The sequence below is a fragment of the Balaenoptera acutorostrata genome, chromosome 16, assembly GCF_949987535.1.
Source record: "Balaenoptera acutorostrata chromosome 16, mBalAcu1.1, whole genome shotgun sequence".
Lineage (NCBI taxonomy): Eukaryota > Metazoa > Chordata > Mammalia > Artiodactyla > Balaenopteridae > Balaenoptera > Balaenoptera acutorostrata.
The window spans coordinates 62720631-62748277 of NC_080079.1; the positions used below are offsets into that span (position 1 = coordinate 62720631).

At 37.3% G+C, this 27647-nt stretch overlaps 1 protein-coding gene across 3 annotated transcripts in view; it reads left to right on the forward strand.

The window, feature by feature from the left end:
* Positions 1-27647, forward strand: part of MICU1 (mitochondrial calcium uptake 1) — a 224013-nt gene that overhangs the window by 46720 nt on the left and 149646 nt on the right. For all 3 annotated transcript variants that reach the window (XM_057531159.1, XM_057531157.1, XM_057531158.1), the window contains exon 4: positions 7858-8020. In XM_057531159.1, coding sequence (XP_057387142.1) covers positions 7858-8020 — 163 coding nt within the window. The remainder of the gene's footprint in view (positions 1-7857; positions 8021-27647) is intronic.

The window sequence follows — 27647 nt, forward strand, 5'->3', positions numbered from 1 at the left end:
GCACATATTTTTGAATTTTCTAGTTTTCTTCTTTTTGTAGTTGAACTTTAGTTGGATACCATTATGGTCAAAAAAAGATACTTGATATGATTTCAATCTTCTTAAATTTATAAAGCCTTGTTTTGTGACCTAACATGTGATCTCTCCTGGAGGGGGTCCCATGTGCACTTGAGAATAATGTGTATTCTGCTGCTTTTGAATGGAATTTTCTGTACATGTCTTCGAGTTCATCTGGTCTAAAATGTAGTTCAAGTCCAATGTTTCCTCATTTATTTTCTATTCAGATGATCAGTTCAAAATGGGATATCAAAGTTCCCTACTATTATTATATTGCTGTCTTCTTCTCCCTTCAGTTCTATTAATATTTGCTTTATAAACTTAGGTTCTCTCATGTTGGATATAAAACTATTTACAAATGTTTTATCCTCCTTATGAATTGATCTTGTATAATTATATTATTCTCTTTTTTGTCTCCTGTTATAGTCTTTGGCTTAAAGTTTATTTTTTTCTGATATAAATTTACCTACCCCTGATTTCTTTCAGCTTCTATTTTCATGGAATATCTTTTTCCATTATTTCCCTCCAGTCTGGGTGTGTCCTTAAAGCTGAAGTGAGTCTCTTGTAGGAAGCATATAGTTGGATTTTTTTTTTTATTCATTTAGTCACTCTGTGTCTTTGATTTTAGAGTTTAGTCCATTTACATTTAAGGTAATTGTTGATGAATCTGGACTTATGATTGCTATTTTGTTATTTGTTTTCTTGGTGTTTTGTTAATTCCTCTGTCCTTTTATTCCTCTCTTATTCTCTTCCTTTGTGACTTGATTTTTTGCAATGATATGCTTAGATTTCTTTTAGTCTTTTGTGTTTCCAGTATAGGCTTTTGCTTTGTTTGTACCATGGGGTTTACATAAAGCATCTTATATTTATAACAGTGTATTTTAAGCTGATAACTTCCAACATATACAAAAACTCTATATTTATATACTCCCCCCATATTTTATGTTTTTCATATCACAATTTATATTTTTTATATTGTATGTCCATTGTAAAATTATTGTAATTTTTTTTTGTAATTATTTTAATACTTTTTCCTTTTACCTTTCATATTAGAGTTAGAAGTGATTTACCCACTACTATTAAAAATTAGAGCATTCTGAATATATTTACCTTTACCAGTGAGTTTTATATCTTGATATGTTTTCCTGTTAATAATTATTACATTTTTGTTTCAGTTTGAGGAATTAATTAGCTCTTTAACATTTCTTGTATGATTGGTCTAGTGTTGATGCAGCTCCCTCAGCTTTTGCTTATCTGGAAAAGTCTTTATTTCTTTTTCAATGCTGAATCATAACTTTGCCAGGTAGAGTTTTCATGGTTGTCAGTTTTCTTCTTTCAGCACTTTGAATATATCATCCCCTTCCCTTCTGGCTGCAAAGTTTCTGCTGAAAAAATTTGCTGATAGTATTATGGGAGGTTCCTTTGAATATAACAAGTTGCTTTTCTCTTGCTTTTATGATTCTCTCCTTGCCTTTAACTTTTGACAGTGTGTGTTTTTTTGGATTCATCTTGTTTAGAACTCTATAGGCTTCCTGGATCTGGATATCTGTTTCTTTCCCCAGATTAGGGACGTTTTCATCATTATTTCATTGAATAAGTCTTCTGTCCCCTTTTTCTTTTTTTGTAATTTTTATTTTTAATTCATTTTTTTATTGAAGTATAGTTGAAACACAATGTTGTGTTAATTACTGCTGTATAGCAAAGTGACTCATTTATATATATATATATATATATATATACACATTCTTTTTCAAATTCTTTTCTATTATGGCTTATCACAGGATATTGAATATAGTTCCCTGTGCTATATAGTAGGACCTTGTGGTTTATCCATTCTATATATACCAGTTTGCATCTGCTAATCCCCAATTCCCAATCCAACCCTCTCCCACTCTGCCCCCTTTTTCTTGTTCTTTCTACTTCTAGGACCCCTTTAATGTGTATTTTGGTTCACTTGATGGTATTCCATATGTCCCTTAAGATATTTTTATTCTCTTTCATTCTCTATTCTTTTGGCTCCTCTGTATGAGTTCCACTGTTTGTCTTTGAGTTCACTTATTCTTTCTTCTATGTGATCTAGTCTGCTGTTGAACCCTTCTATTGAATTATTCAGTTCAATTATTGTATTCTTTAGTTCTGTGATTTCTGTTTGGTACATTTCTATCTCTGTGGGGTTTTTTTGTTTGTTTTTTTAATAAATTTATTTATTTATTAATTTATTACTTTTGGTTGCATTGGGTCTTTGTTGCTGCATGTGGGCTTTCTCTAGTTGCAGTGAGCGGGAGCTACTCTTCGTTGTGGTGCGCAGGCTACTCACTGCGATGGCTTCTCTTGTTGCGGAACATGGGCTCTAGGCACGCAGGCTTCAGTAGTTGTGGCACGCGGGCTCAGTAGTTGTGTCTCGCAGTCTCTAGAGCACAGGCTCAGTAGTTGTGGCACATGGGCTTAGTTGCTCTGCGGCATGTGGGATCTGCACTGACCGGGGATCAAAACTGTGTCCCCTGCATTGGCAGGCAGATTCTTAGCCACTGCACTGCCAGGGAAGTCCCTATCTCTGTGTTTTAATTCTTCTTTTGTTCGTGCATTGTTCTTCTGACCTTGGTGAGCATCTTTTTATAATTGTTATTTTGAACTCTAGATCATGGAAATCACTTACCTTTGTTTCATTAAGGTCTGTTTCTGGAGTTTTAACTTGTTCTTTTTTGAGAACATATTTGTCTGTTTCCTTATTTTCCTAGACTTTCTGTGTTGGTTTCTAGTCCTTAGATGAAACAGCCATCTCTCCCTGTCTTGGCAGAATTATCTCATGTAGGAGATGAACCTTGCCAGTCAGCCTGGCCCAAGCTCTTGATTGTCTCTAAAACCTTTTTGATTGTCCAAGTTGCCTTCTTTGTTTTTGGTGCCTCCCTGTAGTTGAGAGTGTGCCAAGACTTGTCAGTGTCCCAAAGCAGAGGATCACAGTCAGCACTTAGATGCATGTTGATTGGAAGCTGGCTTTTCAGGCAACATCTGGGAAACTAACTAGTTAAGCCCCTTCCAGGGAGAAACTGGGAGATGGAGGTTTTTGTCTGCTTCTCCTGAGCTTGGCCCAGGTGTATAGCCATAGGGTTGTCCTCCTGCACCCATTACAATCTGCTTCTTTTTTTGCTACAGTCCTGTGGGACTCAGGAATGCAAGCCCTGTTGACTTGCAGAGCCAGGTGATTCAGGGACTTATACCTCAGATGACAGTTAATAAAGCTGAGGTGCAGACGTGTGTACAAGCTCCTTCCAGGGAGATCCTAGCAATTTGGAGTAGGCTAGATGGAGAAATTGGATGAGGCATCCACTCTCTTCCCCAGTCCCCATGGAGGGTGTCAGCCAGCCCTTAGATGTGTGCTAAATTAGAAGCCTGACCTGCCGGCAGCAGCTTTTAATATGTGCAAATAGACCTTTTTCAAGGGAAGACTGGGAGGTAGGTGTTTTTTGCCTTCTTCCTCTGCACTGATCCCTGGGGCAACAGAGACTCTGAGTTCTCCAGAGCCTGTTAAAAACTGTTTCTTTGTTTTCTGTAGTCTTGTGGATCTCATGGATGGAAGTCCCATTGGCTTTCATAGTAGTTGTTTTGGGGGCCCATCCTTCAAGTGGGAGTCTTACAAGTTGGGGTGCTAGATGTAGCATCCAAACCCTTTACTGCTCAGGGAGAAGCTGGAGGTTGAGAGTTCCCTCCCATTTATATGGCACTGTGCTAGAGGTGGGATTTATGGCAAGAGTGTGTCTCAGTCTTTCCTACCAGTTTTGATGTCGGTACTTTCTCGTTGACCCAATGTATAGGCATTGTTCAGCTAGTTTCTGAATTTCTTTTAGAGGGAAATACTCCATGTATAGCTGTACATTTGGTGCATCCATGGGAGATGGGGAGGGAGTTCAGGAGCTTCTGATGTCGCTATTTTGGTTTTGGAATGGCATCTTCATATTAAGAAGCCAAATTATTTAGTTCAGTACAATTGTAAATACTTTTAAATTGATTGATAGGTGAACATGAATAATAAAAGACATAAAATATGCTCTATATGCCAAACAAAATCCTTAGGAACTTAGGTGACTAGAAAACCCAAGTAAGTTTACTTATTATACACATAACAGAACAAATGAAAAACGGAAGGAAAGTAACATTTATTGAGCATTTTCTGTCTTCCAGGCATAGTATATGTACATACATGTGCACACATGTAAATGTGTGTGTTTGTGCATATATGTGTGTATGTACACACATATACATTATGCACACATACTTACATACATATATACTTAATGCTTGAAACAACTGAGTAACTTGTCTAAAGTAGTATAGCTGGTTACTTACAATAGAAGGAATCAAATATAAGTCTGTGTAACTCTAAAACCCTTGCTCTTTCCATTGCATTCTTCTAACATAACATGTTTTGGTTACAAAATTTTGCTCATGGTGTACCCTAGGTCAGTTAACATCATGCCATTTCAGATTTCTAAAGGTGATCCTGAGCCCTGATTTTTTACTTTATCTTTTTTAATGGATATTACTAGTTTGCTAGTTTTCCACTGAATGGAAGTGATGTTAGCCATTTCTAGACCTGGCACATAATATCTTCCACAAGGTTTTTCAATGCCCTTTCTCCCTTTCTTGCAGGCTGGAATGGCCATGAGTAGAATTGACCTTGGAAGCCACATGTTGGCTGCTTTCATCTTGACGTTGGTTCTTTACTTTTTTTCCAGGGGTTGTAGTTGTCAGGGCTGTGAACTGTAGAGCTGAGAGGGACCTATTTCTCCCAGGCACAAATATTGGGGATGGATTGGGGGTTCTTTCATCCAAGTTGGTCTGGGCCCTTTCTGGGATCTTCTGAGCTTTCCAAGAGGCTCCAGAAACAGAGGCTGCATCTCAGTGCTGACTTCCCTTCACATGAGCCCCCTAAGCCATCAGGGGAAACTGATGAAAAATGGGGGTTGGGAGAGGCTCCATCGAGTGGGGGTAGATCAGGACCCTTGTCTCTGGAGCTCCAGCTGCGGGTAGGAGCAAGGGTCTTGGATGCAGTAAAATGCCCAGGGCAGATAGTGTGAGCCCAACTGTGTTGCGTTGCATTAGGGTAGGGTAACTAGGCACAGGGTGGGGGTGTGGGGAGGGGGTTTTGGCTGGCTGGCTGAAGGCATGGATCTGGGAAGTGCCAGCAACCTGGCCTATCCACCCAGCCTATCCACCCTGCCATTTCTCATAGTAGTTGGTTGCAGCTACTATTTGGCTACTCTTGTGCATTTCATATAGGAAATATAATGCTGAATTTTGATACAAGTAAGTCTGGCTGTTTTAGTGAAGACAGCTGTCTTAACATGAAACTCAAGAATGTTTTAAGTAGATGATTGAATGTAACTATTATAATTTCCTTAGTAAATCCTTTCACCAGGCTAAATGTTCCAAAATTCTTCAACAGTTTTCTATATATCTTAGCTTCCAAGCCTTTGTTATCTTAGATGCTATATTTTAAACCCTTTATATAATAGTTGTTAGTGTTCCTTTAACATGACCACTTAAAAGGAGGCAGCTCCATATCAAATTGTGTGATATGGTCTTTAAGATACATTGCTAAGTGAAAAAAAGCAAAAATATACTATACAATATGTCTATACTAAACTCTTACCAGTGCGGGAATGGAGAAGGTCTATCTCCTCGACCTATTATTTCAAACTAAAACTAATTAATGATATTCAGCAGCATATTTTTTTGGTAACAATCAAGGATCTGATTTTCAGTCTGTAAATCATTGACTTTTAAGTTGTTATTTTTCTATCTTTATCTTATATATGATTGACTTTTTAGTTTACAAAGCCATCTTTGGCAGTAGCTGTAGCCCATACCCTAAATATTGTAAACCGATTATTTTTTGTTCTATAGCTGGTATGACCCAGCAGATAGTTGTAGTTAAATACAAAATGCCTTTGATTTAAGACTCGTAGCTAAGTCTTAAGGCTGCTAAGGGAGGGATCCCCAACCCACGGGCCACTGACTGGTACTAGTCTGTGGCCTGTTAGCAGCCGGGCCTCACAGCAGGAGGTGAGCAGCAGGCGAGTGAGTGAAGCTTCATCTGCCACTCCTTGTCATTTGCATTACTGCCTGAACCATCACTCGCATTACCGCCTGAACCATCCCCCCACATTGCTCTCATTACTGCCTGAACCATCCCTGCCCCTCCAGCTTTTTGTGTCTTCCACAAAAGCGGTCCCTGATGCCAAAAAGGTTGGGGACTGCTGTGCCAAGGGACTTCTTAGTGTGTTTGCCACATGCCAAATCTATTGAAAATTTTTCTGAAATCAGTATTCAGACTTCAATGCAAATTAGCATTAGAAAGGTTCCTGTCATGTATAGTTACAAATTAGCATTCCTTTCTTATTGGTTGAAAGCACATCTGGTAGTGGAATTGAGACCATTTTTAAGCAGCTGCCATCAATGACCTCAAAGTGACCATCTAGCCAGAAATGACAGTTACACTAATAGCTGTGTTAATAAGGTAAACTAAAACATTAATAATGTTTTTTTAAATACAGTGAATTGCTTTATAGACATTGAATTCACTGGAGTTTTAGATCGTATTGCCTTGACACATTTTCTAACCAGTTATTTATAAGATACTACTTAATGTTGGTTAACTCAACATATAAAATTCAGGTATGAGAGACATCTTTTCACCAAAGTACTGTGTAGGCTGTAGAAGAATATTATGCAGAAGATACAGTATTTTGTATGTTTCGTGTACAGAATGGGGGCTGGGTGCAGGATAAGGAAACAGGCTTTTATATTAACATATTATAATCTTTTAATTATATGTATGCCATATATAATTTTGTTCCTATTCAAATATTTGCTTGTGTTCTTCCCAAGTCTACTCTTTTCTAAATATGCTATATTTAAATGTTATCTGGAAGTCTACATTTTAAAATTAATTAATAATTAATTAATTTGGTCACGCTGCATCTTAATTGCAGCAGGCAGCCTCCTTAGTTGCAGCTCACTGGCTCCTAGTTGCAGCAGGCAGCCTCCTTAGTTGTGGCAGGTGGGCTCCTTAGTTACAGCTTTCCCGCTCCTTAATTGTGGCACACGGACTGCTTAGTTGTGGCATGCGAACTCTTAGTTGCGGCATGCATGTGGGATCTAGTTCCCTGACCAGGGATCAAACCTGCGCCCCCTGCATTGGGATCGCAGTCTTATCCACTGCGCCAGCAGAGAAGTCCCTGGAAGTCTAATTTTTTAATCAAAAGTAAAAGTCTTATTGCTTCAGACCTGTTAATAATTGAGTTTCCATGATATGTAATTTTATTTTTTTGTGCTATTGTGTAATGTACTTTCTGTTTGAAGGACTGTTAGCTATTCAGACCTGTGAAGTCCCATGTCTGTTTTGTTTTTGAATTCAAGAAATTGCATGCAAGTAAAAACTGTAAAATCAGTCCCTTTTTAAAAACTCGGTAGGTATTTAAAAAATGATAGGCTCCCATATATATGGTATTATACTCTTTTACTGAGACCTTTTGAATTCTTCTATGACATTTTTCAATTTTGCTAGCTTTCAATGATTTAAGAAATTAGAAAATATTCAAAATTCTGAAGAAAACTTATACAAGCATTGCCTCAATTGGAGTATGAATCGTATATCACAAGTGTTTGAGACACAAGTAATTTCTAATATAAAAAATCCAGTTAGAGAAAAAAATGATATAAAATTGCCCCCCAAATAAGAGAATATACATGAAAATGAGATGCTTAATACAGTAACACTCTTTGAATTTCCAATTTTAGGTGATGGAATATGAGAATAGGATTCGCGCATATTCCACACCAGACAAAATCTTCCGGTATTTTGCCACCTTGAAAGTAATCAGTGAGCATGGTGAATCTGAAGTGTTTATGACACCACAAGATTTTGTGCGATCCATAACACCCAATGAAAAACAACCAGAACGTAAGTTGCTGAAGTGAAAAATAAGATTGTGATATTTATTTCTTTATATGCTTCTTTGTTTCTCTATATATTGCCTAAACTGTATAAGTCCATGTAATAATTATATTCACTATGTAGCTACTGAATGTTAGGCATTATGCTAGGGTTTAGGAGTAGAAAAGAGGAGCCTGTAATCTAAAGCGCTAAGGAGATTATACACCTCTGGCTGAGAGTCACTGCCTGTAATTAGACTGTTCCTGAAGGTAATGGATTTCAGATGTGACTGCTGTCAAGTTACTCTTTGGTGGGATAGACAGAGACAGTAACAGGTAATTTCAGGAATGTGGCAATTTGTTAAAGAACAGGTGCTATGGCAGTATAAAGAAGGGACACTTAACTCAGTCTGGAAGTTTAGAGAATGGTTCTAGAGAATACATCTAAATTTGAATAAAAGTTAGACAAACAAAGAATAGAGGAAAGGATGTCTCATTTAGAGGAAATGGCCGAACAAACAAGTTGTGAGGAAAGAAGGAAAGGGCTTAATATTGTAAGTTAAAGGTAATTATTTACAAATGTGTATGGGAGACGTGGTGGAAAAAATGACAGAGTAAGGAGCTTCAAGAATCAATTCTTTCACTGAAGCAATCATTATGCTGCCCAAAATGGATGGAATCAACTTTTTTTGGATCACTGGAATCTAATAAAAAAGTTATAGCAACCAGTGAACTGCTTAATGAAGAAAGAAGCTGTTAAATTTTGGAAAGAAAGTGTCCTGGCCTTTTGTTTACCTGCCTACCATGCCCTGTTTCCCAGCTTAGCAGCAGCAGCCATGAGGATGGCAGCCTCCATTCCTCATTTGGCTTACTAGTGATGGGGAGATCGCTGGGAGGCAATATAGACTATTTCTCCAAAAAAAGTGGTTGTGCATTTTGACTCATCTGGTAGTTTCCTGAGCTACCAGCACAAAGGCTTGCCTTTTGTTTCACCCACCTCAAGCTAAAGTACCTTTCCAGGTGTCATCTACTGAAAAAATTTAAAGGCATATACCACCTGTAGCCATTGGGCCAAGAGAGGGCAGATGGGACCAGCAGCAGACAGACTGAAAAGCCTCTGAAGGAGGAGGCTGAGGATAAAGACATTTCAGGGAATAAGAGCTTTCAAGGGCTACTGCCTGGGGAATCCAGAGTGATGCTCAGGCCAGACACATACTTGGAAAAGACTTGAGTGGGCTTGTATAGTTGTGCTCCATGCAAGAAGGAGGTGAAAGTTAAGGTGGAGTTGTAGGAGAGTCTAGCTAAACATCAAAAGAAGGCCCTAGCTCAGAGCCAATCTACAAACACTAGGAGAGCTGGGTTCTGTTTTGTTTCGTTTTTTCATTCTTTTTGCCTCCAACATTTAAGGAAATCTCTGAGGTCACTTGATGGCTGCTTAGATAATAGAGCAGAAACTTCAATGATGACACATAATGAGGAATATAATCTTTGCAAAAATAGTTTGGAAAAATCACTAAACAAAGTGATGACTGTGGTCCTCAGCAAGTTACCATGTCAAACCCTGGGAAGAAGGGAGAATATGATTTCCAGAATTACCACATTGCAATATTCAAAATGTCTAATTTTCTTTTCTTTTTTTTTTTTTTCCACACACACACACACTGTATTTTATTTTTACAAGAGATAAATAGACTGACACCAAGCATTGTACATGGATGACCACAACAAAAGCAACAATGATTGCAATTACCAAACATGAAACACACTCATACTATGTCATAATATTGACATTCAGTCCAGTAATCCTCCACTGTGACAGCTCCTTTACTTTGCAGTGAAAATTGATTTGTATATTCTTTGCCTCTGAGTCCTTGTGGGATTTTTTTTTTTTTTAATTCGGACAGAAAGTCACAAAAATTATACTCATCCTCATCAGTTCACTCAGTCCCATGTAATTAATTTTTTTTTTCATCTTGATCTCTAATTTTCAATTTAAAAAATTGCATGGCATATCAACAATAATCAGGAATGTATAACCCATTAATAGGGAAAAAAAAAGAAAGAAATTGACAGAAACCATTCCTGAGGAAAGCCAGGCGTTGCACTCACTAGACAAAGACTTTACATCAACTATCTTAAATATGTTCAAAGAGCTAAAGGAAACCATAGACAAAGAACTGTAGGAAGTAGGGAGTATTATGTATTAATAAATAGAGAATACCTATAAAGAAATAGAAACTGTCAAAAGGAATCAAGTAGAAATTATTGAGCTGAAAAGTAAAGTAAATAAAATGAAAAATTTACTGAAAGAGTTCAACACAGATTTGAGCAGGCAGATAAAAGGACCAGAAACTTGCAGATAGGTCAATTGATGTCCAGTCTGAGGAGCAGAGCAAGAAGAATGAATAAAAATGAATAGAGCCTAAGATATTTGTGGGACAATATCAAGTGTACCAACATATGCATATTAGGAGTCCCAGAAGGAGAAATGAAGACATTTCTAGATAAATCAGAAGTGGAGGAAGTTTGTTGCTAGTAGACATTCCCTATAAGAAATGCTAAATGAAATCCTTTAGGCTGAAATGAAAGTATACTGGATAGTAACCAAAGTCATACAAAGAAAAATTTTAAATGATAAAGACCAGTAAAGGTAACTACATAGGGAGATATCAGTATTGTTTTATTTTTGGTTTTTAACAACCTTTTTTTCCTGTATGGTTTAAAAGACAAATTTGTAAAACAACAATTTAAATATGTTAATGTTGATTCAAACTAGATTATTTTCAATTTAAGATGTTAATTGTACTCTTCAGGTTAACCACTAAGAAAATAACTAAAAAATATACAGAAAAGGAAATGAGGAGGAAATAGAAATAGTACACTAGAAAAAAAATCAATCAAACACAAAAGAAGGCAAGATTGGAGGAATCCAGGGACAAAAAAGATATGACATATAGAAAACAAATAACAAGATGGAAGAAGCAAGTGCTTTCTTATCCTTAATCACTTTAAATATAAAAGTATACTCACAAGTTAAAAGACAGAGATTGACAGGAGAAAAAAATATGATCTAATTGTATATTGTCTACAGGAAACTCACTTTAGATCCAAGACACAAATAGGTTGAAAATGAAAGAGTACAAATAGGTTGAAAATGAAAGAGTACAAATAGGTTGGAAATGAAGGGTACAAATAGTAACCAAAAGAGAGTTGAGGTGACTATACTTATATCAGACAAAATAGACTTTAAGTAAGAAATTGTTGCAAGAGACAAAGAAGGACATTGTGTATTGATAAAAGGGTCAGTTCATTAACTAGTTATAACAGTGCTAAATATATATACCCACCAAATGAAAGACCCCAAAATATGTGAAAGACTGACAGAATTGAAGGGAGAAATAGTTCTACAATAATGGTTGGAGACTTCATAACCCTTTTTCAGTAATGAATAGATCATTTAGTCAGAAGGTCTTTAAAGAAATAGAAGACTTAACACTGTAAACCAACTAAACCTAATAGACATGCATAGAACACTCTACTCGAGCATTAGAATACATTTCTTCTCAAGCACACATCAAATATTCTCCAGAATAGACAGATAGACCATACGTTAGGCTACAAAACAAATCTTAATAAATTTTAAAAGATTAAAATCATACAAAATATCTTTTCTGATCACAACAGAATGAAACTATCCATCAATAACAGAAGGAAAAATAGAAAATTTATGAATATGTGAAAATTAAACAATACATTCTTAAACAACCAATGGCTCAAAGAAGAAATCACAAGAGAAATTAAAAAATACTTTGAGATGAATGAAAAAGAAAACAGAACTTAGCAAAACTGATGTGATGCTGCAAAAGCAGTGGTCAGAGGGAAACTTATAGTTGTAAACACCTACATTTAAAAAGAATAGGGCTTCCCTGGTGGTGCAATGGTTAAGAATCTGCCTGCCAACGCAGGGGACATGGGTTCAAACCCTGGTCTGGGAAGATCCCACATGCCATGGAGCAACTAAGCCCGTGTGCCACAACTACTGAGCCCGCGCTCTAGAGCCTGCGAGCCACAACTGCTGAGCCCCCACGCCACAACTCCTGAAGCCCATGCACCTAGAGCCTGTACTCCGCAATGAGAGAAGGCACCGCAATGAGAAGCCCGCGCACCACAACGAAGACCCAACACAACCAAAAATAAATAAATAATAAATAAATAAAAAAATAAAAAAATAAAAAGAAGAAAGTTCTCAAATCACTTTCCTAACTTTACACCTTGTGGAACTTAAAAAAAAAAGAGCAAACAAAAACCGAAGATAGCTGAAATAAGGAAATAATGAAAGTTAATGCAGAGATAAATGAAATGGAGAATAGAAAACAATAGAATCAATGAAACAAAAAGTTGTCTCTCTAAAAAGATCAACAAAATTGAGAAACATTTAGGTAGACTGACTAAGAAAAAAAGAGAAGAGAAACCAATAACTAAAGTCAGAAATGAAAGTGGGGACATTATTACCTACTTTACAGAAATAAAAAGGATTATAAGATAATACTGTGAACAATTATATTCCAACAAATTGGATTACCTAGACGAAACAAATTCCTAGTAATACACAAACTGCCAGAAGTGAAAAAGAACTCTAACAACTCCACAAAAAATTAAACAACCCCATTAACAAATGGGCAAAGGACTTGAATAAACATTTCTCCAAATAAGATATACAAATGGCCAATAAGCAGATGAAAAGATACTTAATGTCATTAGTCACGAGAGAAATCCAAATCAAAACCACGATATACCATCTCACAGGTTGGCTCTAATTTAAAAGCAAACAAGTGTTGGTGAAGATGTGGAGAAATTGAAGCCCTCATATGTTGCTGGTGAGAATGTAAAATGGTGCAGCCACTATGAAAAACAATTTCTCAGAAATGTAAGTAAAAAATTACCATATGACCCAACAATTGCACTACTAGTATAAACCCAAAAGAATTGAAAACAGGTACTCAAACAAGTCCTTGTATATGAATGTTCATAGTAGCACTATTCACAATACCCAAAAAGTAGAAACATCCTAAATGTCCTTTAACAGATGAATGGATAAACAAATTGTGATACATACATACAGTGGAATATTATTCAAATGTGGATGAACCCTGAACCAGACACAAAAGGCCACATATCATATGATTTCTTTTTTTTTTTTCATTTTTATTTTATATTGGTATATGATTTCATTTGTATGAAATATCTAGGTAGATCCATAGAGACAGAAAGCACGTTGTTGGTTGCCAGCAGCTGGGTTGGGGGAATGACTGACTGCTTAATGGGTACAAGGTGGGTTTTCTTGTTTTTGTTTTTGTTTTAGAGTGATGAAAATATTTTGGTACTAGGTAGAGGTGGTAGTTATGCAACACTATGCGTGTACTAAATGCCACTGAAGTGGACACTTTAAAATGGTTATTTTATGTTATTTGAGTTTCACCTCAATTTAAAAAGGGAATAAAGAATATATGGTCAGTTCTCATTATTTGCAAATTTTGTATTTGCAAATTTGCATGCTCACTAAAACTTACTTGTAACCCCATAATCAGTACTTAATGGTGCTTTTGCAGTCATCTGTGGTTATGCGCAGTGCAGCAAAAAACTTGAGTCACCCCGTGTACATGTTCCCAGCTGAGGTCAAACAAAGTAATGCTCTGCCTTTTTGTTTCAGCTTTCATATGTGTCCTTTGCTTTGTTTATTTAGTGCCATGTTTTTAGAATTTTTGTGCTTTATCTTGCTGATTGCTGTCCCTCTTCCCCCCGCCCCATGTAGCATTGACGTGCTGTCTAGTGTTCTTAAACATAAAAAGGCTGTAATGTGCCTTAAGGAGACAATATGTGTGTGACATAAGCTTTCTTCAGGCTTGAGTTGGCCATGAGTTCATTGTTAATTAATCAAGGATATATATAGACAAAGAATGAATCAAATATATATATATAGATATATCAAATATGTATGGAAGGAGGGGAGAGAGAAAAAGGTGTCTCTAAAAAAAAACACACATAAAATAAGGTTATGTATTGATTGGTTTTAAAAAAAACTTGTGACCAGAGGATCATAGGAACCTAACCCTGTATTTCCCCTAGGAGTAATAGGTCAATATTCACTGATTCTTTGTTCATGGCAACTTTATAGAACATAACTCTCACAATTAGTGAGAATCCGTCATATATGTTACAGTAGTAGGCTATGAAAAAGAAACTATGTGTTGTAAGGAAGGCATCCTAAAGGGGGTGGCATTTGAGATGGGTTTTGAAAAGTGAATAATAATAGTTCATTGTATACATGAGCGGGCAGAGGCATCACTCAGAGTGAGTAAATTGTGTGGTCAGAAATACAGACATGTGAAATAACAATGTGAGCTTGGGGAACCAGAAACAGTTACGGTGTTTTCTAACCAAGGAATTTATAATGTTTTGCCCATGTTTATTAACATTCATATATCTCTAGGAAAAATGAAATATTCAAAGGTGCAGGAAATTTACCGTATATTTACATTTTTTTCTTAGGGAAATTTTCAAACATAGAAAGTACAGAGGGTAGTATAATCAACCCATATGTACCTGTCACTTAGATTCAACAACTATCAACACGTGGCCAATCTTATTTCATCTATAACCTTCTTACTTCTTCTCCTCACCCCAGATTGTTTTAAAGCCAATTTAAAGCAATTTTAAAGACACCTCTGTATGTCTCCAAAAGATAAGTACTTTAAAAAAAAAACAATAGTAGTACCAGTAATAACAATAATTTAAAAATATTACAGTAATTTCTTTTTTTTTTTTTAAAGATCTTATGTGGCCAATTTACTAGTTTTTTTTTAATTAATTAATTAATTTTTGGCTGTGTTAGGTCTTCGTTTCTGTGAGGGCTTTCTCTAGTTGCGGCAAGTGGGGGCCACTCTTCATCGCGGTGCGTGGGCCTCTCACTATCGTGGCCTCTCTTGTTGCGGAGCACAGGCTCCAGTCGCGCAGGCTCAGTAGTTGTGGCTCACGGGCCCAGTTGCTCCGCGGCATGTGGGATCTTCCCAGACCAGGGCTCGAACCTGTGTCCCCTGCATTGGCAGGCAGATTCTCAACCACTGCACCACCAGGGAAGCCCTACAGTAATTTCTTAATAGCAAATATCTAGGCATCGTTCAAATTTCCCTATCTAAAATATATTGTTTACAGTTGATTTGTTCAAATCAACCTCCAAAAATGGTCACACGCTATGTTTTATATCTCTTCAGTTTTTCTTTATGGGTTTTTCTTCTTGCCATTTTTTCCTTGCCATTAAGCAAGACAAGTTTTATGCCTTGTTTCACATCTCTCAGCCCACCTTTTACCTTTTGCTCAGATTATTGCTGCAGCATTTAGCAGGATAGAGATATAGCCTGACAGGAAAGACCCTCAGCTACACTATGTATCTCTTGTTTCTGCTATAGAGCATCTCTGCTGCTATAACATGGGTCCCCTTCGGGAGCCTGCTCAACCGTGTTGGCACATGCGCACATATAGAGGTATAAAGGACTTTACTCTTTGTTGAGATTTGGTGCATAAATACTCTCCTCTCCACTGTCTTGGATGGTCAATTCTGAGGATACAAACTACATGGTTTCTTGGGTGGGCTAAGGGATATTGAGCCCTAGTTTTCTACAGCAGTAATCAGCTCAATGACACACCCTTGAACTGGCTTTCCTTCCTTTCCTGTTTCACTTTTCCTGGTCCTCCTGCACTGACTCTACTTTTTAAGAAACTCAAACTGTACATCATTTATTTGTAAAATAATGTAAATCATTTATATTCTAGAGTTTCCCACATTTTGGATTTTACTGATTGTATCTCCATGGTGTTATTTAATACGTTCCTCTATCCTTTGTATTTCCGCCATGTAGAAAATATGTACAAAGCAGCTGAAAGAGAATATACCAAAATGTTAACTCTCTGAATGTTGAAATTATGAGGAATTATTTTATTCTTCTTTGAATGTTCCTTGTTCCTTTATTTTCTAATAAACTTCACATGCATTCATTCAACAAGTATTGATCAATTAGCTCTGCTATGGGTTAGACACTATTTTATGTGCAGGGCATGCAGGAATGAATAAAACAGACAAAAATTTCTTCCTTTGTAGAGTATAACATCTTTTATAATCAGAAAGAAGGTATATAAAGTTTCCATTAATTGCATTGAATTTTAGATTTTTAGCCTTTTGAATTAGTTTTAGCACCTTGTTTTGTGACATGTGGAAGGAAAGATTAAAGAAGACGTGTGTAAGACAGAAAAAAGGATTGCAAGATATATTCCTGGGTTTTATGATGGCAAAATATTTTGTACTTGTCAAATTATTTCTAAAACCAGATGAAATCTAATATGTAACAGTAACTTTAAATAAAACTGTACTTTGCTTCCAGTGTGACAGTGAGAATGAAGCAACACTTTAGGTAGTTTACTAAAGATTATCTGGTCATTTAAGGAAGTTCTTTTTTTTTTCCTTTGGAAATCATTATATACTCTAATTGATTACACACATTTTGGCATTTAACTTTGTAATTTTGTTTTTTTAATTATTGAAAGACCTGCCACACGGACAGAATAGTTACTAAATGTCTAATATGCCAAGCACATTTCTGGTTTTCATAAAAAGCCAGAATAATGAATGATTGCTTTTCTTTTAAGATAATAATCATGAGGGAAAATTGTAGTATATTAAAATGAGATTTAATGGAAAATTTGGCTTCATTTTTGTTTGCTCATGAACACAAATTTCCACAAATGTTGATGTAGCAGAAGTAAAAATATGTATTATTCCAATGTGGGTTGAAATAAAGAAAAGAGTGAGGCTGTAATTCAAATTGTAATTTGAATTTCTATCATCAGATGTCTGGACTCTAGCCAGTAGCTCATATTTCAACTTTGTTTTGTCATGTCTTTCACACATACCATATCCCAGGATACCTAACAGATCTAAACTTGTAAGTTTTAGTTTTAGAACAGTTCAAAAATAATCACAAAGCCCTAAAATTAAGCAGTTTTTAAATGAGTGGAGTGCTGATGAATTTCAGTAACAAGCTGATTAAAAATAATTTTGTACTGAATACCAAAAGAATTTAGAGTAGCCATAGGTAAGTGAGAAGAACATTAAAAGGAAAAAATATGTAGAGTGTATGACTGGAATACATCTCATCTCCCTTTCTGTGCAATCTTAGTATCATCAAAACCTCTGGATATAGTGGAGAAGGGAGTTGCTTCAAGCTCTGGGTCGTGCTGCTTGTAATAACCAGTTTTGCGTAGCTAGCCAATGACTTGGAGAAGCAGCAGCATGGGGAGAGTTTTTAAAGTACCATATAGAAAAACTTGAGCTTTTGTCAGAGCAAAGCATACTTGAGCTTTCGTCAGAGCAAAGAGGATCTCTCTTTCCTTTCCACCATATCCCACTGGCTGACCTATTCATCTTGATCTGATTTTGTCTACATGGAAGACAAAAAGGATGTGAAAAGGGGAAACACAGATCATACTGTGATTTACTTGTCCTGGACTCCATATTCTCTCTAGGATAAGAGTCATGCCCTTAATGATACCCTTACCTAGAGCACTTTTAGTTTGAGACACATAATTTTACACTCGATTGTATACAATGATTTTGGTTCAAGGTGGTGTTGTAGGAGGATCCTGAACTCACCTCCTCCAACAGACACACCAAATCTACAACTGTATATGGAACAATAAGAAACCCCAGAACTAGATGAGCAACTCCTACACATCAGGCAAATGAGGAAAAACCCACACCGAAACAGATGGAAGAGGCTGAGACACAATTTCACCATAAACTCTACCCCTGGCACAGTAACCAGCGGTCAGGAGGGAACTCACAGACCTGAACTTCTACCTGAGAAGCGGGTGCTTTGAACCTCAATCTGGCATGCCAGCTTTTGAGACCTACACCTGAGAGATGAGCCCCCAGAGCATCTAGGTTTGAAAGCCAAAGAGGCTTGCATCTACAAGACCCACAAGGCTATAGTGAACTGGGGAGCATTTCTTAGAGTGCTCATGCCCGGCTGCCCCACAGGGCCCAGTGCAAAGGCAGCTGAGTGAAAAGTGCCCAGTCTTTCTGTGAAAGAGACCTATTTACTTATCTTAAAGCATTGGCCTGAGGGGCAGACATCTAATTTAACACATATCTAGGGGCCTACTGAAATATTCTCCAAAGACAGGCTGGTGGGCTCTGTAACAAACAGAGAAACCATTCTTAACTGGCTACCACCACCAGGGCACAGCACAGAGACAGCAGACTGAAAGACATCTCCAGTGTTTCTGTGAAAGAGGCCCATTTGCTTGCCTTGAGCCTTTGGCCTAAGGGGCAGGCTTCTGGTGTAAAACACATCTGAATACCTACTGAAATACTCTCCAAAGACTGCAGAGGCCAGTGGGAGCCATCTTTGCGTATCTTTCTGCCTTGCTTGAGGTCACTGGTATCTCCCAGAAGGGAATTTGTGTACATGTCTGGCGTCCTGACTTTTGCAGCTGGCGCCCAGGACACATCCCTTGATCACTTGACTCTGGTGGCCTCTGGGGCTTACGTTCTCAGGTCTCATAGGACTGTAACAAATGGAGAAGCAATTCTTAACTGGTTATCCCATTCCCAGGGCACAGCACAGATAACCAGCATGAAATATACCCCAGTTGTTCTGTAAGAGAGGCTTATTAACTTATCTTTATAGCTGTGGCCTGAGGGGCAGGCTTCTAATTAAACACATATCTATGGTCTGACTACAATCCTCTCCAGAGCCTGGGAAGGCCAGTGAGCATCATTTTTGTGCCCTCCCTCTGCCCTGACCCAGGTTGCTGGTATCTATGAAAAAGGAGCTTGTGTATATGTCTGGCTCCCCAGCTTTTGTGGCTGCCACCTAGAGGACACATCCCTTAATAGCTTGGCTCTGGTGACCAGTGGGGCTTGTGTTCATGGATTCGATAGGTGGTAGCAAACAAAGTAACAGTTCTTAACTGGCTATCACCCCAGGGCTCAGTGTAGAGGAATCAAACACTCATCTCCCAGCCTTCTCCTGAAAGAAGTTTATTTGCGTACTTTAAAAACTGCTGCCTGAGGGTCTGGCTTCCAGTCAGCCTGAATCTAGGTGCTGACTGAGATCCTCCCCTTTGGGACACTGATGGTTCTTGGCACTACTGGGAGCCTCTAAGAGTAAAGTAGGAGCCTCAACTACTGGGAGCCTCCAAGGATAAAGTAGGTTACTTGGACAATCACAAAGACTTGAGGGACAACCAAGAGCTAGGGCAGGGTTGAATGATAAGGTTCAGCTTCCCCAAGAGGCCACTCCTTCAAGACTGGGAGAGGTGGCTGTTTTATCTAATGCATAGAAACCAACTCAGTTACAAAAAGTGAAGAAATAGAGGAATATGTTTCAAACAAAAGAACAAGATAAAACCTCAAAAAAAGACCTTAATAAAATTGAGATAAGTGACTTACTTGATAAAGAGTTCAAAATAACGGTTATAAAAATGCTTAGCAAGCTCACAGGAACAATGCATGAATAAAGTGAGAATTTCAACAGAGAGATAGAAAATACATGAAAGTACCAAATAGAAGCCACAGAATTGAAAAACAACAACTGAACTGAAAAATACAGTAGAGAGGTTCAATAGCAGACTAGATGAAGTGAAAGAAAGGATCAGTGAACTTGAGGACAGTGGAACTTATCCAGTCAGAGCAGCAAAAAGAAAAAAAGAATGAAAAAGAGTGAAGATAGCTTAAGGGACTTATGGGAAAACATCAACAGACCAACAATAGTCACATTATGGGGGTTCCAGAAGGAGAAAAGAGAAAGGGGCAGAAAACTTACTTGAAGAAATAATGTCTGAAAACTTCCCTAACCTGGGGAAGGAAACAGATGTCCAGATCCAGGAGCCCAGGAAATTCCAAGAAAGATGAACCCAAAGAGACCCACACCAAGACACATAATTAACGTGTTAAAAGTTAAAGACAAGGAGAGACTCCTTGCAAGCAAGAAGAGGCAAACAACTTGTTACATACAAGGGAATCCCTATAAGACTATCAGCAGATTTTTCTAGCAGGAACTTTGAAAGCCAGAGGGAGTGGCATGGTATGTTCAAAGTACTGAAAGAAAAAAATGCCAGGCAAGAATACTTTACCCAGCAAAGTTGCCTTTCAGAATTGAAGGAGAGAGAGTTTTCCAGACAAGCAAAAGCTAAAGGAATTTTTCATCACTAGACTAGCCTTACAAGAAATGTGAAAGGGACTTCTTTAAGCTGAAATGAAAGGGCACTATTAAGTAACAAGAAACATATGAAAGTATATACTATGAATGTATTTTTGAAACATTTTTGTTCTAATGTTTTCGTCCCAACAAGGTAAGTTCCTTCCATACAAGAACCTTGTCTTCTACTTTTATTTTATTTAAAAAAATTTTTTTATTGGAGTAAAATTACTTTACAATATTGTGTTACTTTCTGCTGTACAATGAAGTGAATCACCTATATGTATACCTATATCCCCTCCCTCTTGGACCTCCCTCCAACCCCCCACATCCCACCCATCTAGGTCGTCACAGAGCGCCGAGCTGCGCTCCCTGTGTTCTACGGCAGGTTCCCACTAGCTGTCTATTTTGCACATGGTAGTGTATTTATGTCACACCTAATCTCCCAATTCGTCCCACCCTCCCCTTCCCCCCCTGCGTCTACATGTCTGTTCTCTACGTCTGCGTCTCTATTCCTGCCCTACAAATAGGTTCATCTATACCATTTTATTCCACATATATATGTTAATACACTGTATTTGTTTTTCTCTTTCTGGCTTACTTCAGTCTGTATGACAGACTCTAGGTCCATCCACATCTCTACAGATGACCCAATTTTGTTCCTTTTTATGGCTGAGTAGTATTCCATTGTATATATATACCACATCTTCTTTATCCACTCATCTATCGTTAGGTTGTTTCCGTGTCTTGGCTATTGTAAATAGTGCTGCAGTGAACATTGGGGTGCATGTATCCTTTATTTTAATTTCCTGCAGTGATGCTGAGTATAGAGCAGGTGTTGGTCAGCTACAATGAACTTCCCTGTTTCTGCATGGCCCATGAGCAGAGAATATTTTTTACATTAAAAAAAATAAATCACATGAGGAATATTTTGTGCTGCCTGAAAATTATATGAAACTCAAATTTCAGTGTCCATAAAAAGAGTTTTATTGGAACACAAGCACACTCATTCATTATGTATTGTCCATGGCAGCTTTTGTACTATGATAGCAGAGTTTAGGAGTTCCAATAGAGACTATAAGTGGCCCACAAAGCCTAAGATATTTACTATCTGGCCTTTTACAGAAAAATATTTGCTGACTTCTTGTGGAATAATAAGAAACAAGGGTTTCTTATAGTAAGAAATAAGGGTCTCTGCCCCTGGTTCCTGACACCACTGTCCTTAATTTGGTGTTTATCATTCTTTTTTATTTATTTATTTATTTTTATTTTTGGCTACATCGGGTCTTCGTTGCTCTGTGTGGGCTTTCTCTAGTTGCAGTGAGCGGGGGCTACTTTTCATTGTGGTGCTCAGGCTTCTCTTGTTGCGGAGCACAGGCTCTAGCCACATGGGCTTCAGTAGTTGTGGCACGGGGGCTTCAGTAGTTGTGGCTCATGGGCTCTAGAGCGTAGGCTCAGTAGTTGTGGTGCACGGGCTTAGTTGCTCCCTGGCATGTGGGATCTTCCTGGACCAGGGCTCGAACCCATGTCCTCTGCACTGGCAGGTGGATTCTTAACCACTGTGCCACCAGGGAAGTCCCTGGTGTTTATCATTCTTGATGAAGACTATAACATTCATGTATATCCATTGTCCTTCCCTAGGGAATGATTTTATTCATCTCCTAGCATTGAGTTTGGACCTAACCATGTGATTTCCTCTGACCAATGAAATGTGAGCAGAAATTATATACATTATGTTCAAGCAAAAGCTTTAATAGTCAGTTTGTGGTTTGCTGTGTTCTCTTTTACCTCTGCCATGTTCCAAATAGAGGTTGCTGCCCTGTCAGCCTGGATCCCAGATTCAATACCATGTGAAGCAGAGCTGTAGCCAGTATGATAGATAGGTAGCATGAGCACTATATAAACCTTCCTTGTTGTAAGCCACTGAGATTTTAAAGCTGTTACTGTAGCAGAACTTAGCCTTTTCGAGCTGCTACATTTCCCATGCTTTTTTTATATGTTAAATATTATGTTTATATGTGTGTGTTTGTTGACACAAGTAGATGTTGTTCTCTTATTTTCACTGCTATATGGGTGTGTATATCAGTTGTTTAAACTTGTATAAATATGCCAGTATTTAATTTACCCATGTTCACGTAGATGAACATTTCCAATTTTGTCAGTCAGCTATTGCTGTATAACAAACAGCCATATAAAATGTCAGTGGCATAAAACACAAGCATTTATTTACCTCATGCATCTTCAGGTCACAAAGGGTGTGCTCTGTTGATCTCAGCTGGCCTTGCTTAGATAGGCTAGGGGCTGGCTAATCTAGGCTAGGTCATCTCTGCTTGATGGTTTTGTCAGATTTGTTAGTTTGTTCTATATGTTTCTCATCCTTTTTAGACGAAAGGGCTATCTGGGATATTATCCTCTCATACTGTTGGCAGAGGTGCAAGAAAGCAAGCCAACGTCAGAAGTCCATTTTAAGGATCTAGTCATGTCATAATTGCCAGTATCCCATTGGCCAAAGCAAATCACATGGCTAAGCCCAAAGTTAAGGGATTTTCCAGAGAGGTCAAGGAGGAGAAGGTGAAGATTTGAGAACAAAAATCTAATATGCCAGTGTTTTTTCTGTTGTAAACCATACTGAAGTGAACATTCTTCTGTATGTCTCCTGGTGCATATTTACAAAAAGTTATTTTCAAAATATATACCTGGAAGTTGGACTTGCTGGCCCGTAGGATACCCTCTTCAAATTTGCTAAACATTGCCAAATTGATTCCCAGAGTGGATAAAATAATTTATTTTTTCTCCAGGAATGTATGAGTTTCCTCCTTTGCATTCCTGCCAAGACATGGTATTATCAGACTTAAATTTTTAGCAATCTGATGGAAATTATTGTATCTGGTTTTGTTTTGCATTTCATTAGTAACTAGTAAGGCTTATCTCCAAATGTTTATTGGCTGTTCACATTGCCATGTGTATGAATTGCCTATTTATCTTCTCTACTCACTTTTCTATTTGATTTCTTTTTGATTAGTAAAAGTATTATGTGTATTCTCTATTGGAGTCTGCCATATATATTGCAGATATTTATTCCTAGTCTGTGGCCCATCTTTTTATTTTGTTTCTGATAATTTTTAATATACAGAAGCTATCAGTATTCTCAAACATACCATTCTTCTCCTTGGTTGTTTGTACTGTCTGTTTCTTTTTACTGATTTATTAAGGTATAATTAACATAGAATATCAGCATATATTTAAAGTGTTTGATGAGTTTTGATATACTAATCGCATGTATATGCTAGTGAAACCATAAGCACAATCAATATAATGAACGTATTCATCACCCTCTAGAATGGTTTCATACCCGTTTGTAATCCTGCCTTCCCACTTTTTCCCAGGCAAGTCCCAGGCAGCCCATCTTTCTGCCTTCCATATCCTTACTGATTATCTGTTTCCCTTCTCTGTCAATTATTGAGAGAAGGGTGTCGATCGCTGACTTTATTTGTGGATTTGTCTATTTATCTTTTCCATTCTATCAGTTTTTGCTTCAAATATTTTGAAACTCTTATTAGGTGAATACACGCTTAGGATTATTCTAGCTTCATGGTGAATTGACCCTCTTATCATTATATAATTGACCCTCTTTATCCTTGCTAATATTTTTTTTTGCTCTAAAGTCCACATAGTTTGATATTTATGTAGCCACTCAGTCTTTCTTTTGAATCATTTTTCATGATGTATCTTTTTCCATCGTGTTACTTTTAGCCTACCTATATCATTGTATTTAAAATGGGTTTCAGGGCTTCCCTGGTGGCGCAGTGGTTGAGAATCTGCCTGCCAATGCAGGGGACACGGGTTCAAGCCCTGGTCTGGGAAGATCCCACGTGCCGCGGAGCAACTAAGCCCGTGAGCCACAACTACTGAGCCTGCACGTCTGGAGCGTGTGCTCCACAATAAGAGAGGCCGCGATAGTGAGAGGCCCACGCACCGCGATGAAGAGTGGCCCCCACTTGCCTCAACTAGAGAAAGCCCTCGCACAGAAACGAAGACCCAACACAGCCTAAATAAATAAATAAATAAATAAATAAAAAGTGAAATTCTTTAAAAAATAAAATAAAATAAAATGGGTTTCTTATGGACAACATATAGTTGGATCTTGTTTTTTATCCAATGTGACAGTTTCTACCTTTTAATTAATGTGTTTAGATGATTTATATTTAATGTAACTGTTGATATGTTTAAATTTAGGTCTACCATTTTATTATTTGTTTTCCCTTTTTTATGTTCTTCTTTTACCCCTTCCCTGCCTTCTTTTCAGATTATTTGAAGATTTTTTAATATTTCATTTTAATTGATTTTGGCAGGGGGGTTTGATGATATTTCTTTGCGTATCTTTAATTTAATGGTTGCTATTGGGATTATAATATACATAGTTAACTTTTCACAGTTTGCTGAGAATTTATAATTTTACCACTTCAAGGGGAATATAGGTATCTAACCACTATAAAGATTTCTCCCCAGTTTATGGTGTAGTGTCATATGTATTACATCTACATATGTTGAAAACTCTGCCAGACATTGTTTTAAGTTTTTACTTCAACCATCAAAATAGTCTGTTATATATATATCTAGATATTAGCTACTTCTGTTGCTCTTTATTTATTCCTTAAGTTCCATACTTTCCTCTGGTATCATTTTCTTCCCCCTTGAAGGACAGAACATCTGTTAGAGCAGTTCTGATGGTGATGAATTCTCTAGGTTTTCCGTCATCTGAGAACATTTTTATTTTGTCTTCATTCTTGAAGAATATTTTCACTAAATAAAGAATTCTGGGTTGAAGTTCTTTTCTTTCAGCACTTTAAACTGGCTGCTTCAAAGATTTTTTTCTTTGTTTTTGGTTTTCAGCAGTTCAATTAAAAAAAATTTATCTCTCATACCTGATGAACGTGAACTGTACTTTTGCTGACTTACATAAGCTGAAAATATAATTATTTTAATAAAATTTTAGGATATTCTTTGGTACATTTTTTAGGAGAAATTCTAGTATTAAACTGAAAAAATGAATCTCTAAATTTTTGAGAGATAGCTGGGACTTCTTAAGTAAAATTGTATAGAGTTTCCATTTACCTAAGCTCTAATTTATAGATATCAGAATGACATATTTGATTGTTTCACTTTTGTCTTTTGGCAAAATGAGTAGCTATCATCTTTAAAATAAGCCTCCTTTTAGATATTCACTCTGAAGCTTAAACTGAGACTATTCTTATAGTATTTCTGCATGTTTACATTATTTTTGCCATGGATTCAAAAAGACAGGCAACTGCCACCATTTAAAAAGATTGTTAGACTTAAAATCAGAAACAATCGTTTAATCCTTTTGAGCATCAGCTTTCTCATTAATGAAAAGGGGGAGATAGTGTTAGCATTAAATGACTGTGAGAGTTCTTTGAAGAGAAGCCTGAGATTCATAGAAAGCACCCTAGGGAAAACAGCATAACATCCAGTGTTTCTAAGCTGGGACCCAAAGAATGAGGGTGGAGAAATGGAAGGGTAGTCATTTGATTATATTTTCAAACTACACATGCTGTGTTTTTTCCTTTCCTTCTCCATACTCTCCCTCCCCCCCAATAATTTGGCCTATTAGAATCTCAAGAGGAGTAGTGAGTAAGGATAGCATGAATTCTTTCAGCCATCCACTTTCCATACTCCATCCCCAACCATGTTAAGAATTGATCTAATCCAACCATCTGCTTCATTTGACAGGTAAAGAAATCTAAATATAACAAGATGAAATAATCATTTCTTCCAACTTGAAACTATGAATCTCTTGGCCTACTTTATGTCTGTATTTGCTTCTATTTATTTATTTAGGCTGCTCTGGGTCTTCCTTGTGGCACGCGGGCTCTAGAGTACACGAGCTCAGTAGTTGCAGCGCACAGGCTTAGTTGCGGTATGTGGTATCTTAGTTCCCCAACCAGGAATCGAACCTTGGCCTCCTGCATTGGGAGCATGGAGTCTTAACCACTGGACCACCAGGGAAGTTCCTGTATTTGCTTTTAAATGAAGGAATTCTCACTACATGCCAGGCTGTCCTTACATGCCCCTCCTTTATTTGGCAGATGCACATGGTAAAATATTTTCCAAACTATAGTGAAGAGCACTTAATGAAAAACACAGATCTGTTCCAATTTCTCCACCCTCCCAGTTATGTCACAGAAGCAATCACTTTAATATTTTTTAACTTTTGACTTCTTTTGGATATTACGATAATAACTTGTAATGTAGCTAGTCTGAACTGAGATGTGCTATAATTGTAAAATACACACCAGATTTTGAAAACTTAGTGTAAAAAATAATGTGAAATATCTCAAGTTTTATATTGATTACATGTTGAAATGATGCTATTTTGGATATATTCATTTAAATAAAATATATTATTAAAATTAATTTTACCTGTTTCTATTTGCTTTTTTTTAAACATCTTTTTTTTTTAAACATCTTTATTGGAGTATAATTGCTTTACAATGGTGTGTTAGTTTCTGCTTTATAACAAAGTGAATCAGTTATACATATACATATGTTCCCATATCTCTTCCCTCTTGCGTCTCCCTCCCTCCCACCCTCCCTATCCCACCCCTCTAGGTGGTCACAAAGCACTGAGCTGATCTCCCTGTGCTATGCGGCTGCTTCCCACTAGCTATCTGTTTTACATTTGGTAGTGTATATATGTCCATGCCACTCGCTCACCCTGTCACATCTTACCCCTCCCCCTCCCCATATCCTCAAGTCCATTCTCTAGTAGGTCTGTGTCTTTATTCCCGTCTTGCCACTAGGTTCTTCATGACCTTTTTTTTTTTTTCCTTAGATTCCATATATATGTGTTAGCATACTGTATTTGTTTTTCTCTTTCTGACTTACTTCACTCTGTATGACAGACTCTAACTCCATCCACCTCACTACAAATACCTCCATTTCATTTCTTTTTATGGCTGAGTAATATTCCATTGTATATATGTGCCACATCTTCTTTATCCATTCATCCGATGATGGACACTTAGGTTGCTTCCATGTCCTGTCTATTGTAAATAGAGCTGCAATGAACATTTTGGTACATGACTCTTTTTGAATTATGGTTTTCTCAGGGTATATGCCCAGTAGTGGGATTGCTGGGTCATATGGTAGTTCTATTTTTAGTATTTTAAGGAACCTCCATACTGTTCTCCATAGTGGCTGTATCAACTTACATTCCTACCAACAGTGCAAGAGTGTTCCCTTTTCTCCACACCCTCTCCAGCATTTATTGTTTCTAGATTTTTTGATGATGGCAATTCTGACCGGTGTGAGATGATATCTCATTGTAGTTTTGATTTGCATTTCTCTAATGATTAATGATGTTGAGCATTCTTTCATGTG